The 20,191-nt window shown below is 33.6% G+C and overlaps 2 protein-coding genes across 3 annotated transcripts; one reads left to right on the top strand and one right to left on the bottom strand.

Annotated features, from left to right (window-relative positions):
• Positions 1-977: 977 nt before the first annotated feature.
• Positions 978-5,685, bottom strand: LOC110612908 (CASP-like protein 5A2). The gene is made up of 4 exons (XM_021753760.2): positions 5,487-5,685; positions 4,861-5,196; positions 2,323-2,455; positions 978-1,476 (listed from the first exon to the last, which is right to left on the bottom strand). Exons 2-4 carry the CDS (start codon positions 5,079-5,081, stop codon positions 1,285-1,287), a joined length of 546 nt encoding a protein of 181 aa, XP_021609452.1. The 5' UTR covers positions 5,082-5,196; positions 5,487-5,685; the 3' UTR covers positions 978-1,284.
• Positions 5,686-9,524: 3,839 nt separating this feature from the next.
• On the top strand, positions 9,525-18,734 carry LOC110613287 (serine/threonine-protein phosphatase 6 regulatory subunit 3). Of its 2 annotated transcripts, none has more exons than XM_021754339.2 (19): positions 9,525-9,915; positions 10,678-10,781; positions 10,917-11,003; positions 11,093-11,168; positions 11,261-11,335; positions 11,448-11,501; positions 11,689-11,748; positions 11,839-11,955; positions 12,956-13,050; positions 13,158-13,366; positions 13,671-13,768; positions 13,984-14,087; positions 14,233-14,398; positions 14,568-14,690; positions 15,068-15,150; positions 16,522-16,663; positions 16,827-16,856; positions 17,079-17,149; positions 17,643-18,734. In XM_021754339.2, the coding sequence occupies exons 1-19, from the start codon at positions 9,877-9,879 to the stop codon at positions 18,454-18,456; spliced, it is 2,547 nt and encodes an 848-aa protein (XP_021610031.1). In that variant the 5' UTR covers positions 9,525-9,876; the 3' UTR covers positions 18,457-18,734. The 2 variants fall into 2 exon arrangements, with proteins under 2 accessions (XP_021610031.1, XP_021610030.1); XM_021754338.2 differs by having other exon boundaries at positions 17,640-18,734.
• Positions 18,735-20,191: the final 1,457 nt, after the last annotated feature.

Genomic DNA, 20,191 nt, shown 5'->3' with positions numbered 1-20,191 from the left:
TGAAAAGGATGGTATGAAAGTTATCTGGACAAAGTAAAATTAGACTGTTATAATGGATATTAGAGATAAAAATTATGCGAAACTAGTAATTCTATAATAAAAGAATTACTGTAAAACGAGATAAAACTATCAAAAATACTAGCCAATAATAGTCGATGTTGAATTAGTGTTTAATAATCATATCCGATATAGAGTTGCCTAGTATATCACGTCCGATATTCATGGAATATCGACAAATGAAAGATTATATAATATACTAGCTCAAACTGTAAGAAATGAACTTATCAGATTCTTGGTTACAAATCAAAATTCCCAACAATAAGATGAAGAAAGGAAATATTTGTGGCTGTTTCACAATTTCTTCATATTTCTTGAAACAGATATAAAGTATGGCATTATCATCGTCTTCTTCCCTAGACATTTCTGTTTATTGGTAAAATATGTAAGACCTGAAGAGAGTTTAGAACTTGAAAAAAAAAAAGGCATAATTCTTAGAATAATAATATAACAATAATTAATCCTAATTTCAAATTGTTTAAAAATTTTGTTTATCACATCGAATTTTTTTATGACTAAAATATGATGAATTTAATATATATATATATATATATATATATATATATATATATATATATAATCTAATCTAGTTGTAAAAAACATGAATGCTTTATGAATAATTCATTAACAAATTCAAGATATTTTCAGAAAAATATTTGGTCTGAAATATCTTTTATGAAAAAAAATTTTCAACAAAATATTTATTTTTTTATTATTTGATTGTAATTTAAAAAATAATAAATATTAATAAATTTGTATATAATAATCTAAATAAAGTTCTAAAACTTTAGAAAATGACTTATTTTCCTTTAAAATGTCTCCGTTTTCACTTTCACTTAAGAAAATATTTTATATTGATAATTTTTAATGCCCGAAATATGAGAAAAATGTAGGAAATATCGGAAAGTATCAAGCATAAGAGAGAAAAATAATATCGCCTTTCAAACTTACACTCTCATTTTTGAGATGTTCCACATTGAATATCTACACCGCAGTGGGAAAATCAAATGCGCTTCCTGAGTACTCAAAGTCCCCCAACAACAAAGAACCCTGAATACGTTGACCATTTTTTACAAAACATTCGCAATGGAAGAGAAACTGAGTTTAAATTGCACACATCAGGTAACAAAGATCAAAACAAGACCATGTATTTCAGTTTCTCTAACAAAAATGGCCACTATCATCATTCTCTTCTCTCCTCTTTTTAAGTTTTTTTTTTCTTTTTTGTCATCGGGATGCCAGCGACCAAAAGTTAAGGAGAAAAGAAGGTAATGCAGTGAACCAGCTGATGAAAGCCATGGCTGTAGAAGTTTCAAACTGCACACAGTGATTCTGAGAACAGCTGCCTAGGTCATTATCAATAAGGACTGTGATGCCAGCAGAAGCACAAGCTGCAGCAAATGTAAGTGTAGATGTGATCTGCATAAAAAAATGTCCATGTCATTTCAGCCACCACAACTCATGAAAATTTATGTTTCATGGAGATAACTACACTAACAATTTAGACAAACAAGTCGACAAATGTATACAAGTGAATCCGAACTTTTTTCATGGTTCCACATTCAAACTCACGCACACAATTGGAACAAACATAATAAAGTCGCTCTCTGATCAATTTCATGTGAGAGAAAGAAATAGCTGAATATAATGCAGGGACATCCAAAGCAGAGACATAATGAAAATATCGCGTGATCTTATCTGTCTTGTAAAATTCAAACAACAAATTTTCAAAGGCCAAGATTAATGCAACTGTTGCTAGAGCACTTGCACTTGTGAAACATTGTAGCAAATCCTGTTTCTTGCCATGCACAAGGATACTAGTCAGATATATTAGTCCAATCAACTAAGACTTGAACCCAGACACACATGAGTGAGATATGATTTGCTGAACTTGTCTATCTGCTATATATGAGTCAATAAAGACCCAGCTCGCCAATGCAAGTATGGTAAGCTAAATGTTACTACAAACTGGAAATCATAAACGAAATGGAAACAAAGAAAGATGGATAGCAGAATAATCAAGGAATACTACATTAATTGGAAAAGTTGAAAAAACTTGCTGGGAAGAATTTGCATGAGCAGCACCAAGCAGTTCAGAAAGCTATAACATTCAAACAGTATCAATACTTTGTTATTGATCCATGACTTAATAGAAGCCAGACAAAAACACTGATTCCAGGATCTAAATATACCACTGAAGTACGCAGCAGCAGCATGTGTAAAAGATAAAAGGTCCCACTGTTAAATTCAGCATTGTAACCTTACCCCATCACCAAAAGCAAACAGGCTGACAACTCGATAATTCTGCAAGGAGCGCATCACTAAGAGAGCATAAATGTCCACAATAGCTAAGGTAAGGCTCCACAAACACTGCAAACCAGCAGCAGCAACAAGGTATCTGAGCATACAGCAAAAAGTTTTGATGTTATGCAAAAATCACTAGTGTGACGGTCACATACAAAAATATAAAACATATACAAAAGAACAAGTTGTTTATTTTCCTACCCAACACAAGGACAGTTACAGTTTCAGCAACAATGGGAATCGGGAGGTTTTATTAGGGGGAAAAGGACCAAATCAGCCTTTGAACTTTAAATCAATGGACCAAATAAGCCCAAATTGACCTTCTCGTCCAAATAAGTCAAAACTACCCATTTAAGGTCAAATAAATCAAACTTCTAACAGACAAAAGACATCTGCACACACGCTCACAAAGAAACAATTTTAAATAGAAGAAACATTTTTTTATAATTCATAAGTACCAAGATTCTACAACTGGATTAGTTGACAACACATCCCAGAAGTTCTAGAGAGACACAGGCAGAAGAATTTCATTGAATGCAAATGCATCCAGATTTCATGTCCTTGAGGCTGATGTTGCGAGTAACCTGAATCTTGCTCTTTGGTTGAAGAGGAGAAAACATGTAGCAATGACAATCAAAACTCTTCAATAATGAATGGTGGGGAACTTGAAATAAATGTCAGTTTCCATGAAAAAAGCCTCATTAAGGATAAAGGTAGAAAGTCATTGGTTGCTTCAAATGATGCAAAACTTTAGAAAATGAAAAAATGACACAAGTGCACCACATAGATGGTGTCAATTTATGTCATATTTAAATCTAAGCAAGAAACCATGTTGACTCGTTAAGAGTATGAAGCAATCTGGCTAAGCATTCAGTCTATATCTCTCAACCCCGTAGAGACATGAACTTTTCATTGTTAGGCCAATTAAACCGAAGTAAGTTTCTTACCATTTAAGGCCAAATATATCAACTTCTAACAGACAAAAGACATTTGCACACGCGCTCACAAAGAAACAATTTTAAATAGAGGAGCTGGAGCAGAGCCAAAAGAAGGCGAGATTGAGCCAGCTGCAGCAATGGGAGCCAGAGCCGAAGCAGCTTCAGGAGCAACGACTTAAGCAGAAAAGTGTAGAGAGTATAAGAGCCATCACAGCAATGAGAAAACTCTTGGAAAAAACTGCCATTTTTCCTTCAATTTCTGATTAGGGAGTTTTTGATTTTTGAAAGAGAAAGGCAGACAAGAAAACTATAGCCAAAGCTTTTTTTTTTTCATCATCATTATTTTATAACAAGAAACTCACCTTCACTCTCTTTCACTAAGCATGTATCCAGAGCTTGATTTTTGTCAGAAATTGGACTAATTTAACCTTATAACTGGACAGTTTTAGACTTTTTGAACGGAAGATAAATCTGGAATTATTGGATCCTCAAAGAAAAATTGGGCTCATGATTTGGATTTTTTCCCCCTTGCACTAGTCTTCACAGCAATCCTTTTGGTTTTCACATAGAGGCAACTATTAAGCACAAACCATTCCACTATTGACTTAAAACAACTTTCTCATCTTATCACTTGCTAGTGTAAGCATGTCAAGAAAAAAAAATATCAACGTGATGCTTGATTTGTTGTCTTCACAAATGATATGAAGAGAGGCTAGACCAGGAGATCCAATTGTATATAATACTATCTTCACGTAACAGACCTTTGCTAGTGCTCATGGATCCTAAGTCCAAACCTAAGAATATTTGTGCTGCAAACTTAAGTGCAACTGTAAACCTTGTTATGACCGCGGAAGTTAGAGTCCAAATGCATAGCCAGGTATTGAATCCCATATCGGCTTGCGATAGGGGTAATGTGCCAGACTTTAGGCACTCCTCCCCTTTGAACTAACTTTTTAGGGCGAGTTAGACATGCTCAAATTTAACATGGTACTAGAGCCTTCCAACTGATACGGGGCCTCCCATAAATATTTCACGGTAGCCCAAATTTAATACCAGGTCATATTGAGAAGTAGGTTACTTATTCAAGTTCATTACTATATATCATTTACAGCATTGGATGTTCAATCTTCCCAACCTTTAGGAGGCATCCAATATAAACTAGTCCAAACTAACAATATTTTAGCAAATTTCCGACCTTTTTCCTTGTCCGGTTCATTGGCTTATAACTAGGATTTGAACTGAGATCTGCATCCGTAGTGACAACTCTAGTAACAGAGTATCACTTAGCTAAAAAGTAAGCATTCTAGTTTACTTTTATTTCCTTTACTTTTGAAAAAAAGAAAAAGAAAAAAAGAATCATTGGACTGGGATTCATGTCAACAATAATCTAGAGCTCATTAGTGAAATCCCCATTTTCTATTTTCCACATTTTCAAACAAAGTTTCTCTGGGAACATCTGAAGCAATCCTAATGATTCATATCAAACACTCGATTCACCGAACTTAATCTCCACAAAACCAAACATAAGAAAGTAAAATTGAGAATCACAGTGACTGTTTACCGGAAAGCAGTCACGGAAGGGAAATCACTGGTGGCGGCCATGACAGCAAGCGCCGCAGCCGCAAAGAAAAACTGAAAGACGCGCAAAGTGAGGCCAGCTTTCGTGCCAGGCATTCCTTGTATGTCCTTCATTCTCACTCTCGGCGCGTTGTTATTATTGTTTCCACCGTCCGTCGTCGGAGGATCTTCCACTGGGTGAACCGACGCATGACTCACATTCATCTCTCCGCGCCACGCGCTCCCTCCCTCTCTGTCTCTCCGTCTCCTTCCCTCTTCACAAGCAAACCCCCTCAATTCATTGCTTTCTCTTCCTTAACATCAAATATTTGCGTATTCACTGCATTCAGATAGAAAATCAATTTAATTTAGAAAAAGTCGATTGTTACGTGTAAGTTAGTAATAAATGAAATCTTACGGAAGCAGTTTGATAGCTAAGAAAATGAAGGAAATTTTCATTTTAGAGAAAAAAAAAGAACAAAATTACACTCAAATAATGAGACGCTATTTTTGTTATTTTCGACACAACGTAGAAGAACAACGAGAACTATATTTTAAAAAAAATTAAAAAAAAAAACTGATTCAGTAAAATTTTCTTTCTCGGCAAACAAACAGCATACAAGATCTCACCTTAACAGTGAGAAAAATAGAAAGCTCTAGATTTCGAGGACGGTTCTGTTGCAACAGATCTCGTCGGATCTAGAGAGTCTACCAATAGGCTTTATCCTCTTCCTCCTCCTCCTCCTCCTCCTCCTACTTCTTTTACAAGAGGTTATAAGAGCAGAAGAAAAGGAAAATGGAAAGAGAGAGCGTCAAAATGAGTTTGCAAATAATGGTCAACTGAAGTTCATATTTACTGTAAGTTAAGGCTACTCGCGATGGGATTGGTTGTGTAGTGCGCGTGCACTAATTCCCTGAAACTTTTCCAGCTGCATTTGGCGACTACTTTACGTTTATTAGGACATTTCGTTAATTAATTTTCAAACGCTTAGGACAGGGACTTTAATTATTTAGAGCCCCCGAAAATTGTTTCTTTTTTAAAGAAAAAGTACAATGCAGTTTATGAAAAGATGTTAGACAAAACCGTTTTTATTATTATAGAGATCGATATTCGTTTATTTTTATAATGTGCATTAAGTATGGTGGTTGCCAAATTTTTGTAAAATCATCTTTCCTAAGCTCTAGAAGGAAGTTTGTCATCATGGATAGAGTATATAATATTTTCTTCTCATGTATGGTTTAAGGACTTGCCTCGAGTAGGGTTAATATTGTGAGCTCTGAGCTTTTTCTTTATTCTAAATAGGATTAGTTGAGGCTATATGAGTTTCAATTGTATTTGACCTCAAGCCATTTTCATTAATACAAATCTATATTATTGATAAAAAAAAATAATAAAAAAAAGTGAGTGATAGAATAGACATAAAATTTTATGTTTTGGCAGGTAAAAAAGGTGATAAAAAATTTTTACCTTTCGAATATAGTTTTTTTGTTAAATAAAAAAGATATAGATTTCATTACCTAGACTCAAGCCTAAAATCTAAACCATTATAAAGTTAAACGACTTTAAAGTCTAAATATGCAAAAGCCTAACCCATAAAAAAACAAAATTCATGACTCGAAAAGAAATATCAATTACCATTGTTGTCCCTACTCAACCTCTATCCACCGTAACTACTAAAAAAGTCTTATCTTGAAAACTAAAACAAGAATAATAAAACTCAAAAATGTCAGATGCACATCGAAAAGAAAAAAAAAAATCCATAAAAAGCGTCTCTCCTTCCTCAAAACATATTGAAACTTGTGAAGCTTGATAACTAAGACTCTCACCTTAGACCCTTTGCTACATGCAAGTACACTACCATATGAAAACTATAGTAAAGGAGCCACCTTTACAAAGCGGCAATGCAAGACCAAGCATTTGGAAAAAAGGGCTAGAATAAAGGAAGGTTGGAGTTTGAGATAAACAAGTGCACAACATTTTTAAATAAGTGTTAAGCAAAGCTTCTTTAGTAGGTTTTTAGCTTTGAGGATCATCACGATAGCATATAGCTTGGTATCGATTTCATAAGTTACATACCGCTAAAAACTATTCCCCTTACATACCTGATAGCCAACCAAAATAAAAGAATAAGTGATAAATAAATTATAGTCTCAGAGCATATCTTGTAAATAAAAACCCATAAAAATAACCAAACACCATAACTAAATAAAAGAAAAAAAAATACATGTTTACACTCTTCACTAGAAGATGATCAGAAAAAATAAAACAATCACAAATATTTTTTTTATTATGGATCTACTATCACCCCATCTCCACTAGATCTGTTTTCGGGAATACTCTAAAAAAAATACATTTTATTTTTTCAGCCATTTTAGGTTAAGAAGATGCGAAAGCGTCTCTCTCTATAAGAATATAGTATAGATTAACCAAAAGAAATATGTATACAAATTTTTATCCTAAAAAAAAATCATAGAATTCCGTCTATTTTATGAATTTAGAAAAGTATGAATTTTTTTTTAAAAAAAATCTTATGATATGCTGAAAATCTTTTATAATAATCATCCGCATCTGAAATATATTTTAACATCGAAAAGTTGAATTGGGTGGCCCTTACGGTCCGGACAAAAAGAAATGACTCCTCCTAAAAGTTTATTTGAATGAAAAAGTATATTTACACCCTCCATTCATACATGTATATTTCCTTATAAGGCTTTTCATTTTTTTTTTTAAAATAATAATGGAGTTATATTAGGCCTGGGCTTGACCCATTAGTTGGAATGTCAAGGCTGCTGCCCCAGGTATTGGAAAGTGGGTGGATGTTCAATTTCAACATGTAGCTGTTTTTGTAAGACAAATAATGGACCTTCAACTTCCGCCGGCAATTTAAAACATTGTAATATTTTCATTTTATGAAAATTATTTCATATTTATTTTGGGATTTGATACAGTACTTTTATAGTGGATGAAGTAGCTACCTAGATACCTAGCCAATAATATGTGGTGGATTCAATGACAGGAGTTAAAAAGGGTCGGTAAAACTATTTTTCCCTTAAAATTTTAATTTTTAAATAAAATTAAATTTGAATATAAATTTATTTTTAATAAATTACCACATTCAGCCTTTTAAAATAATTTTTTAATAAAATTATAAAAATTAATTTTAATTATTAAATATGTATTTTAACTGCTTCTAAATATTAATATTATATTTTTTATTAAATTTAATACACAATTCTATTATAATGTGAATTCACTAATTTAATTAATCTAAATTTACACCCATAAATTCATAAAAATTTAAAGTCCGGTGATTATGCTTTTATCGTTTAAATTTTACTGTACAACTCTCTTGATTCTAAAATCATATACTTAAATTTCTTTATAATCAGTTCGTTTTCATCTATTATAATTTAAATATTTTAATCATTCATTTTTTATTCGAAAGAATACTTAAGTCGTTATTAACTTTTCTTTATAATATCTCATTTAGTTGAATCTCATTTAACTAATTTTTAATATTTTTTATTTTTTAATTTTCATTTATTAAAATATTTTAATACTTAAAATTTCAAAATTTTCAGAAAATATTTACTAACTTCAACTATTTTTAAATGATTCCAAATAATCTTTAATAAGTTGTAAATTTTTATAAACAGTATTTTAAAAAAAATTATATTTTCAAAATAAGTTTAATCATCTAGTTGTAAAGTAATGTTTGTAATAAATAGAATAACTCTAATTTTAGACGGATTAAATATTATTTAAAAATTTAATTTTAAAAATATAAAAACTGATCTACCAATTTTTATAAAATTTAAAAACCAAATAATAATTTATATAATATAAAATTCTTCATTTATATTAAAAATGATTTAAGTGTTGATTCGGATATTTTAGTTATTTAAAATGATTATTCTTCTTATAATCGGCTGACTAATAAAATTATGGATGGAATCACTTTCAATTTAAACAGATTGATTATAAATATTTAATTTTAAAAATATAAAATAATTTTATTAATTATGTTAAAATTTAGAGACTAAACTATGAATTATAAGTACACCGTTGACGATTAAGTAGTTATATATGTCTTTAATAATCTAAAATACTGTCTTTAATGCAAAAGGTAGACTTAATTTTCTTTTTGTTCTTTCCAAATTTATATCCATCTTTAAGGGAATAATTTATTTATCTTTTATATATATTGAAAAAGTAAAATTAAAAAATTTTTAAAATAATTTGGTAACATGAATTGTACACTTATATTAGGAAATATTAAATAAAATTTATTATTTTTAATTATATTAACTATAGTTTATTAATATTAGAAAAAGATTTATCTTTATGGTGTGGAAGTATTAATGATATTCTTTTATGTGCATACATTGTAATAAATTTTGTCTATCCTATCAAGGATTTAAGATTGACTAAATATTCGTTAATAACTTTGCTCAAATTCTAATTAGTTCATTAATATTTAAATTAAAATTATAATAATTAATATAAATATTCGTTAATAACTAAATGATTTTTTTAGTTTAATTTTTAAAATTTTTAAGTTACATTACTAAAAATTTTATAAATTTAATATTTAATAAATGAATATCAAATGGCAATGAGTATCTATTTGGCGATAAAGACATACAAATAGGAATTGAATTTGATTTTGTGAATTCCGGAGTGCCTCTTTTGTACTTTTCCAACTCTGTCTCTTTTGTTCTTCATAGCTGTTCTTACGTTTTTATCTTTTACCTTTGCTGCTTCTCTACTCTCGATCTTCATGCTCTCACTGTTTATCAATCTCTCTATACTTTCCAATTAGGGTTTCAAGCTTCAGCTCTCTGGCCAACTCTTACTTCAATCTCAAGCTCTTCTTTGCTTTCTTTTCCCTTTTCTTCTTCTTCTTCTTCTTCTTCTTCTTCTTTTGAATAAGACCTAGATTTCTGCTCATTATTTTAGGGTTTACAGATCTACGCAGCTCCTGCTTCTACCTTTGCTGATTCTCTTCTCTTTTTCAAGATGTTTTGGAAGCTCCCAGTTCTGTCTGCCTCCTCTCCTGTGAGTGACAATTCATGCTCTATTTATTATTATTGTCCTTTTACTCTTTTTTTTTTTTCAAATTTATGTATTGATATTGAGCTGCTGAATGCATATAGTGGCCGTTTTTTTTTCTTCTCTTATGTGAAGGATTGTTGAATTGCTGTAAATTTGTCGATTCGAATTTCAAATGGAAGTTTTTTGTTTTTCATTTTTTACCTCTTCTGTTTATTGTTGAATTTCTGTTTTGAGCTTGGGTGTGATGGTTGCTGGGTTTGGTTTAGGAGTCAGAGACTTGGGCTTGGGCAGTTTTGGTCTCTGGGATTTATTTGATTCTGTTGCTGTAGCTTGCTTTTTTTTAATTAATGGTGTACCTTTAACAGTAGAAGAACCACGGGCAAATACAGGTGTTCTACACTTGCATTTTAAACTTCTGTATTGGCTGTTCAATTATTAATGATAGGATCCCCCCCCCCCCAAAAAAAAAAAAAAAAAAAAAAATCATGGGAGCACTTCGTTGAAATGATTGCTGTTATGGTATATATGAAAGAAAGGACATGATATGGTATACAGTTTGAGTTAGCAAGGTTTTAAATTCTGAATTATGCTAATTCTATGGTCAATGACTCAATTCTATTGCGCTGTAAGTTTTTATACTAACGTTGGATTCTTCGTGGTCAATGTTGTTTCAGATATAAACAACCAGCAAAGTACGTAGTTTATTTGCTTTCTTTTTCATGATTTCTGGTTTATCTATTATTTAACATGCTATTGCTTTTGTAGGTGGAGACAATACTAGACAAGGAAAATTTCACATTGGAAGAGCTTCTCGACGAGGAAGAAATAATCCAAGAATGCAAAGCTTTAAACAGTCGTCTTATCAATTTGTAATATTTTTTACTCTATTTCATGTCAACTCTGTCGTTACTCTATCATGAATATCACATTTTTTTTGGAATTATTTGGCGAATATGTTATAAAGTTGATTGTGCTGCATGGTCATTCTGATTTTTGGTTTGCAGTATAAGAGATAGAGCACAGGTAGAGCTGTTACTACGGTATATTATTGAAGAACCTCCAGAGGACGCTGAAAGCAAACGCACCTTCAAGTATCCCCTTGACTTGTAAAAGAAATTATGCTTTGGTGTCGCAGGGTCCCTTAGTTAGCTTCTGATGCCTTCTCTTTTATTTTTTTAAGGCTTCCCTTCATTTCCTGTGAGATATTTACATGTGAAATTGATGTTATTCTTAAGACTTTAGTGGAAGAAGAGGAGGTAGGACAGTATATTCCCTTCCACTGTGTTTTAATCCTGGAAGTTAATGTGAATGATTTCTCCCTAATCTTTTATTTTTCTTGCTATTGTAGCTAATGAACTTACTCTTCTCTTTCTTGGAACCAAATCGACCTCATAGTGCTATGCTGGCTGGGTATTTCAGCAAGGTATGCTGTTGAGCGCTTTATATCCAGCTTATATCATGCTTTATGAGAAGTTTTTGTCTTGCATCTCTTTTTGTTCAAACACTTGTTTGATGCTTTTTCTGTTGCATTTTAGGTGGTTGTCTGCCTTATGGTACGCAAGACTGTCCCACTTATGAAATATGTTCAAGTAAGTAACTGTTTTTCCCTAAAATATGAATTCCGTTACCAGTAATGTGTTTTTATTTATGTACAGTGGAAGTGATGTATACCAACATGCTGGAATTGTCATGCTGTTGGTCTATGTTTTGTGAAAACCAAGTTTGTTATAAAGGCCAGTTTCATGAATTTTTTTTAACATAATTTAACTTTTACAGGCCCATCAGGATGTTTTCCGTCAACTGGTTGATTTAATTGGAATTACATCAATCATGGAGGTCGTTGAGATACTTGAATTTGTATTAGTTTCTAATTATTAAGTACTTATAATTCGTTCTGTTGATTTTGATATTAACTTCTTTATTCAGGTTTTGGTTCGGCTGGTGGGGGCAGATGATCATGTGTATCCCAATTTCATTGATGTGATGCAATGGTTAGCTGATAGCAATTTGCTAGAAATGATTGTGGACAAATTGAGTCCTTCTGTAAGTGATTGCTGTATTGCAAAAGGAATTCAGAAATTTATTGTTTCACACACAGACACACAGAAACACAAGCACACACGCGTGCGCGACCACACCACGCGTACAGAGTTGATAGTATTTATTTGAATGGTGAAGTGATTCACCTTATATGTTTTTGTGAGCTGTTACTGATTTGGCTTAGTTCGAGTTATGTATATGTATCTTCCCTTTTTTTATTTTTCTCTTCTTCTTTCTCTATTCCTGGTACCATGTATTACGTGTGTTTGTGGTTTGTATAACCAAATTACCAAATTATGGCAATTTCTTGGAAACCATTTAAAAATGATTGATTCATAAATGAGACTACCTGAAACTGAATTTTGTGAATTGGTAAACCAGTTTCTCCCAGCCTGGCTAGTTTTTTGGGGTTTATGTGTATCTGTCTGTGTACATAAACACACAGTTATGTTCATGTACATGTACTATTTCAATTTTGGCCATACGCATGGAGTACAGACAAGCATATCAGTTGCACAGGACAGCTGCTTCTTTTGAACAACAGTCAATTCTGTTTTCAGTTCATTTTTCCAGTTTTTGATTCTGACAAAATTATCATGGGTTTGGGGTTGTCTGAGAGGTGGAAGCTGTATTTACACATAAATTGGCAAGAATCCTGCCATAAATTGATCTTGAGTTGGTTTTCTTGTGCTGCAAAGCGGGTGGCTTTCAGCGCACCGTGTGGAGTTTCTGAATGGGTAGGTTTGGAAATTGTTTTGCCACATTGCACTGTTTCCTTGAGCGTGTGCAGATGTAAGTAGAAATATTCTGGTCTCTGTCTTTTGGCTTGAATATAAATGTGCATTTGATTCATGAATGAGAGAATTCCAGAGGTACAAGGTATAGATAGAAACATTGAATCGAGCAAACAATATAGAATTATTAGCAATAGTAGATCTTTAGATTGGGTGTGTTTTAGAATCCTTTGCATGTATTTCAGCTGTCTAAAATTTTTATAAATCAGAGCCCTCCTGAAGTTCATGCCAACGCAGCAGAAACATTATGTGCAATAAGTCGAAATGCTCCCTCAGCTTTGGCTACTAAACTCTCTAGTCCAAGGTACTTTGTGGTTCTTAAAATTGATTGCAAAATTTGGAAAATATTTCTTTCGCTTTCTTCACATGTGCATTTAATTTATGCTAGCCTTGAAATTTTCCTATATGCAGTTTTGTTTCAAGAATATTTAGCCATGCATTGGAAGATTCACATTCAAAATCTGGCCTTGTTCACTCACTTTCTGTGTGTATATCTTTATTGGACCCAAAAAGATCTGCAATTTCTTCCCTCTTGCTGCATTCTTTTCGAAGTCAACATATTTATGAGTCCCCAATCCCTGTAAATCCAGAGACTATTGATGCAATGCTGCCTAAACTTGGTAAGTGCTTGATGTTTCTGACCAAATAAAACATCAAATGAGATCATTTGCTAGTGATGTCAAAATTGTTTTCCAATTCTGGAGACTAGCTTCCTTTTGATTTTCCTTCTCTCTCTCTCTCTCTCTCTCTCTCTCTCTCTCTCTCTCTCTCTCAAGAATTATAGATCACATTGGGATTAATTCTGTTATTTCAGTACTGTGAAAGGGTGAAAAAGCATTTGACAGGAGTGTGTTAGTTTTATTATTTTCCCATATTTTCACTTGTTTGTTGATGATATTTAAGATTGGAGGTCTCCTTTTGCAGGTGACTTACTTATGCTATTAAATGTGTTATCTGATGATAAAATTTTACCTACAACGTATGGAGAACTGAAACCTCCTCTTGGGAAGCATCGCTTAAAGGTTGGTCATGCTTTTTTCTATAAACTTGATACAGAAAATGGTGCAGAACATAATCCTTTTCTGTAACGCAATGGAGTTAGATTTTCCGGAGTACGGGATAGTTGCTTCGTATATTTTTATGTCTTAGATCTTAGTAAGTTTCACTGTTATAAGAATGAATAATATGTTTTTAGTGCAAGTTGTAGTTTATACTTGGTGGAATTTGTTTATTATAGATTGTTGAGTTCATTGCGGTGCTATTAAGAATGGGGAATGAAGCTACTGAGGAGGAATTGGTCAGCTCAGGAACCATTAAGCGTGTCCTTGATCTGTTCTTTGAGTAGGTTTCTATCCTTCTTGCGATTGTGAATTTATGAATATTGAAGTTGGCATCCAGAAAACATTGAATTCTTCTCAAAGAAAATCTTTATATTTTTGCTCCCTTTGCTAATTTTGCAAAATTTTTGCTGTTATAATTGATACAGGTACCCATACAATAATGCGTTGCATCATCATGTGGAGAGTATCATATTGTCATGCTTGGAAACAAAGAGTGATGCTATGGTTGATCATCTTCTTCGAGACTGTGATTTCATTGGAAAGATTCTTCAAACTGACAAAAACCCCATTATTTCGGGCGATATCAATCAGGTAGATGGATGTTGGTCTTTCATGTTTTGCAACTTGAAGTCTAAACTGATGAGAAACTTGCATAAATTTGTGATATGAGTCAAGTTCTCTCTCTCATCACTAAATATGGCATTTGTATTCTTCAGTCGCTTTTTTTGAGTTATAGATAAATCTATCTATCCCTGTGCAGCCAACTGTTCCTGCTGCTGGAAAGCAGGCACCACGGGCAGGAAACCTTGGTCACATTACGCGAATTTCTAATAAACTTGTTCAGTTGGGAAACACCAATAGCCGAATTCAGACTTATCTACAGGTGAGTAGTTAGATAGTGCGGTTTATCTGTCTCTTGAGGATTACAAATGTGTATTTAAGAAGTCTGCAGGATTTAATTATCCTAGGGATTTCTTACTTACTGTGGTGATGACACTAATATCTCTTCCTCCGGATACACTTACCTTTTTCGCCTTGAGAACAACTTAAAATATATTATGATTTTCTTTGCTGCGATGTAGATCTCTTTTAGCCTTCTGAGTTTACCTCTTTGATTGGTATAATTATATTTGCACATATGTAGTTTGCTTCCCCAAATAACAGCCCTTATCAATTGTTAGCATATCTTTGGTTGTTATGTTAATAGAAATGTTATTTTATTTTAATGTTTTTGCTAAAACAACTTCTGTTTGTATCTAGGAAAATAGTGAATGGAATGAGTGGAAAGCCAGCATTTTGCAAGAGCGTAATGCAGTTGAAAATGTTTACCGATGGGCATGCGGGTATACTTTTGCCTATATTTCTGATATATTTGCTGTTGAAACTTATGTATCTTTTGCATTTCTAGGGTAGATACCTATATAATATCTGCTATTTGCTGCAAACTGATTGAAGGTATATTTCTACCTATTTTACTCTTGATATATATATTTTTTAAAAAAGGCCGAGTTCCCTCATGAAGGGAGAGAAATTGGTATCAGTTCAAATTTCCCTTGCAAAGTCACAACTGCTAACCCATTGGACATAACAACCGCACATTCGCTTCTTCTCTAGTCATTTTTAGTATCTTGTTGTGTTGTTTTTAGAGGCACTGAAAGGCGCTAGGCGAGGCACCCTTCAATGCGGCACTCACCTCACGGCAGAAAGGTGCCAGGAGCTGCCTGTTCAAAGCAACAATAAGTATTTTTTTTTTTTTACTATTTTGTTTTAATGAGTTAAAACCCTAGCCTCCTCTCTTCCATTCCAAAGACCAGCAGCAAAAAAACTCTCATGCTCCTCTTTGTTCCTCTCCTAAGTCCTAATAAAAGTATTATAAGTATGTATGTATAAAATTTTGGCTCTGGCGCCTCATTTCAATGAAGGCCCTCGCCTTGCCTATCACCTCGTGCCTAAGGCCATAAAATATGCTGTCGCCTTAATGTTGCCTCACGTCTTAACAGCTTTCCGTTGTTGGTTGATATTTGACTGGGGGTGGAGCAATTATAAATAATAATAATTGGAGTAATTTTCTAGTAGGCCATATCCTAGTGGCTCTTCTACTGGACTCCATCTCTCTAGTCACTTAATATGGTGATGGTTGGTAATATGGTGGCTTTCAACTGACAGTTGAATTGCAGATGTTTGATGTTGAATTTGGTTCATTTTTAGCTATAATTTGATTAATGGTTGGATGTGTGGTGGTGGCAAACTGGTAAATTTTTGAATGGTGGGAGAATGTTAGAAGTACAAAAAAAGGATGATAAAGTTTTTTTTTTTTTGTGTGTGTGGGGGGGGGGGAATTCTGTGATGGCTGAAGAGTGGAGAATTATAAATATATTTAGAGCGTGGGTGCTTGGGTGGTGATAGTAGCTCTAAACCCCATCTGAAGAATGTGAAGGTTGCCTTTTAATTTTTCCTTCATCTAAGGATCCTTGTAGTTATACTATTTCCTTCAAATTTGTTATATTACCTAGGATTTACAAGTTACAACACATTTCTGCTTCTTATGGTGATAACAAGCTAAGTTATGAGGAAATGAAGTTTTCTTCTGTAGGGTGTGCAAGTGTGGAAGAGAGACATTAATTCTGATATTCTCTTGTGTTTGAATGTGTTGTACGCTCTGTCGTTCTTATACTATTGTTGCAGATTTTCATTTTGTTTCTCCTGTTTTGCAGCCGCCCAACAGCATTGCAAGATAGGACAAGGGACAGTGATGAGGATGACCTTCATGACAGAGATTATGATGTAGCTGCGTTAGCGAATAACTTAAGCCAGGCTTTTAGATACAAAATGTATGGGAATGAGGATAATGAACAGGTGTGTTTGGGCTTCACTTTATACCACAATTTGATGCTTTGCTTAACTTCTTCTCTTTTCATTATCTTCTCTGATTCTATTACCGGGTTTGTGTTTTTTAACCATCTTTTCTTGTTAAGAAGAAAAAAGTAGTGGCTTTAACTTACTATTGTTGTGGTTGCAGGACAATGGCGGCCTTGATCGAGATGATGAGGTAACGGTTGGATTCACTCTCTCTCTCTCTCTCTCTCTCTCTCTCTCTCTCTCTTGTGTTTTCTGTCTCTTAATCTGGGTGTTAATGATTGTAATTTTTTCCCATATAGAAAGATTGGTATTAACACGTGATGAAGTATGAACATATCACAATGAAAGTTTTTTGGGCTATCTGTTGATATCAAATTGGGTACTAACTGGATTATTTGATGTCGATTTTCAGGATGTCTACTTTGATGACGAGTCTGCTGAAGTTGTTATATCATCCTTGAGGCTTGGTGATGACCAAGGGAGGTGAGTCTTTTGGGCGTTGCATTAAAATGTCTCCTGTTAAATATTACTACAAATTTCTGTCATTTAATTTCTTTCAACTTGTGAATTGGAAATATACTGGGGAAGTTGACCTCATATTCTCTAAGTGCTGTTCAGTTTCTTTATTGACTTGTACTGAATCATTTAGGATGAGGAATGTCTTCTCAAATTAGGCTTCAGAGCAAAAATTTAAGGCATCTATCATTCATTGAGATGGCATGATGTTTTGGCTTGAACCTGTAATAGATAACGTCTGGCAGGTTCTGCTACATATAGAATTTTCCTGTTTATTTCATTTGCTTTGAATGTGGGAGTGGGAATTGAAGCAGTGCATTGTACACTGCCCACAATAAAAATAATGCAGCATTTTGGAAAAGAGTAAAGTCGATGAGAATTGAAAGCATGATTTTCTGCCTAGTTTTCGAGCCATCTGCTTCATGAGTTGATAACATATGTTTTATACTGAATGCAGCAGTGTATTCACAAATTCCAACTGGTTTGCATTCCAAGAGGACAGAGTTGGTAATGCACCTGTGAGTACATCACCTACAGAGATGATGGATGGGATAAGCTTGAATGGAATTGCTAATGGTGGTAACAGCAATAGTGATGATCAGGTGGTAGTTGGAGAAGACGACGAGTTAGCTGAGAGTAAAGACACCATTAATTCTACTTCCACTTCCAAAACAAACTTTGCCAATGGATTTTCTGGGAGTATTCCCATTCCTCAAACTGAGAAGGCAACTATTCCTCAGGATATTGGATTCTTCAGATTTGATACTCCAGACAATGGAGACTTGTTTGGAGAAAGGCCTTTCCCTGAATGGGTCGGGTGGGGAGAATCATCAGATTTGCAAGTAGGCGGGTCCAGTTTGAATCCATTTGAAGATCATGATATCTCTGATGTCAATCTTTCCGATCAAGCTGAGGTAGCAACTCCTGACGTTAATTCCCCGTCAAGTGGAGAATCTACACTACCAAATGGCTCATCACCCTCCAAGGATTCTAGTGATGGGTCAGTGGGCAGCGATACAAGCTGTAAATCTGCAACGGTGCCCTCATTGTTTGAAGAGGATGTTGAATTTGTTGGCGTGGAATTAGAAGGAACAGAGAAGGCAATGGAACAGGCTCTCAAGGAGGGTATAGTTGGTGAAGCAGGGCCTCTAAAGAGGAACTTGATCCCGAAGGTTCTGGAAAAAGAGAATTCTGATAATGGTGGAGCTGGGATTAAGGAGTTCAATGACGCAAACTATTGGAGGGTTGATCAAGAGGTTGCTGTTCTGGAGTGATGGTGGATCCATCCTGGTTGGGTTGGACCAACCTGAAAAATTTGACCTGTGGACCCCATTTTTGTTGGCAAGGGCTCAAGCAGCCGACTTATGTACAGAGTATCCTTTTTGTAACCAAATGGGGATTGGATGGTAGGTTGTGTTATGATTTTACCATTATTTGTTGTTATTATTATTACACTTGTTGTTTATTATTCAAGGTTTTTGTTCCTTTCCTGTCACTGACTAGTGGGTTTTCCCTCATCCAATCATATTTATATTTCATTATGGTACTTCCATTACTGGTCTTTTTATTTGTATATTTCTTCCTGACTGATCTTCTCTCTCCCCCTCCCCTTTCCTGCAGCAGAATTCTTGAGCCTAAATGCGTTGTGGTTGGGAAAAATTTATTTAGACCGGGTCTATATGGATTTGTAGTGTAAAATAATAATGGAACCATATGAAATTTCACACATTTACACAATATATTATGCATACCCACCCAATCTACGAAAGCATTACCTTTGTGGTTTACTCGACTTGTCTTCTTTTGGTTATAGGCAAGGGAATGAAAGATTTGAACTTGAACTACTTTTGCTATTAAGGAAATGGATGCAAGAAAAAATATTGTGGTTAGTGTCCATGTATGTCTAGTTGCTTACCAAATGTTAGATTCAATGTATATCAATCTCTCAAGTGGTTTGTGAATAGTTACCGAATTGCCAGATTCAACAGGCCAACGGTAACTATTTCTTTCAACTGCGGTGTTTGGGAAATTTCCTATGCAAGTATCAGCGCACATCCAACTCCCATAAATATATATATATAAAATAGAGGGTAAAATATAATTTAATTCATGTATTTTAATGAACATATACATCAATTTCTACATTTTTAAAAATACACTTAGTTCTTGTAATTAAAAAAAAAGTGAAAAACATAGTTAAATTGTTATGTTAATCTTCTAAAAAGCTATTTTGTTGTGTCCATTTAAATCGTGGGAACTTGTAGGAAATAAAGTGTAGGACTAATTTGTTAGTTTTATGGAATTACAAGGACTAAATAGCTAGTTTTTAAGAAATACAGATAGATTTCACAAAATTTAAAGGGTTTAAATTGTATCTTACATTCGGGAAAAAGGAAAAGATTGGGAACTTGGATATACCATTAGCAAAAGGCTTCTCCCACCCACTTGGAACTGAATCTACCCATCTGAAGATGGGAACTGATGAAACCATCTTGCTTGTTTTTGTAGAGAGAAGTCCAGCGACCATCAAAAGAAACAAACCCAGAAGAAAAAAGAGAAATAACAAACTCAGGAGATTTTAGATTCAATATTTCAATCTCCATCTTTTTTGTGGTAAAAAAAAAAAAGTTCATGTAGTCTTAAAACTGTTTATTTGTGGTTAGAAATAAGAAAAATATCTTTCAGTAAAAAAGAGAACAACATTTAAATTAAATATTATTTGAAAAAACAATTATAAATTTAATCACGTACATACTTATTTAATAACTACGGATTTATAAAAATTAAATATTAATTTCAGTCAAAAAATATATTCAGCCTTTTCATGAGATTTCTTTTTAAGTGCTCTTCTGAGACGTGATCTTAAAATCCATAGAGATAAAATTTGATGGAGAAAAGTTGGCAGCCACTTTGCCTGTCTGCCTCTGGTACTGTCGTAATGCTCATCAAATGGTGTCGTATCATTTACTTAGTTTTGCATTTCTGTCATCACCACCACACTATTCTTTG

This window comes from Manihot esculenta, chromosome 4 (genome assembly GCF_001659605.2).
Source record: "Manihot esculenta cultivar AM560-2 chromosome 4, M.esculenta_v8, whole genome shotgun sequence".
NCBI lineage: Eukaryota > Viridiplantae > Streptophyta > Magnoliopsida > Malpighiales > Euphorbiaceae > Manihot > Manihot esculenta.
This window is presented reverse-complemented; position numbering and strand designations above follow the sequence as displayed.

Bases quoted from the DNA above. Each gene is read 5' to 3' on its own strand.
- LOC110612908 (XM_021753760.2), bottom strand. From the start codon at position 5,081: ATGAATGTGAGTCATGCGTCGGTTCACCCAGTGGAAGATCCTCCGACG. The intron at 2,456-4,860 runs GTAAACAGTCAC...CTGTATGCTCAG, and splicing joins CCTTCCGTGACTGCTTTCCG to ATACCTTGTTGCTGCTGCTG. The intron at 1,477-2,322 runs GTAAGGTTACAA...TTTTTTATGCAG, and splicing joins TGTTTGCTTTTGGTGATGGG to ATCACATCTACACTTACATT.
- LOC110613287 (XM_021754338.2), top strand. From the start codon at position 9,877: ATGTTTTGGAAGCTCCCAGTTCTGTCTGCCTCCTCTCCT. The intron at 11,004-11,092 runs GTATCCCCTTGA...TATTTTTTTAAG, and splicing joins GAAAGCAAACGCACCTTCAA to GCTTCCCTTCATTTCCTGTG. The intron at 11,502-11,688 runs GTAAGTAACTGT...TAACTTTTACAG, and splicing joins CACTTATGAAATATGTTCAA to GCCCATCAGGATGTTTTCCG.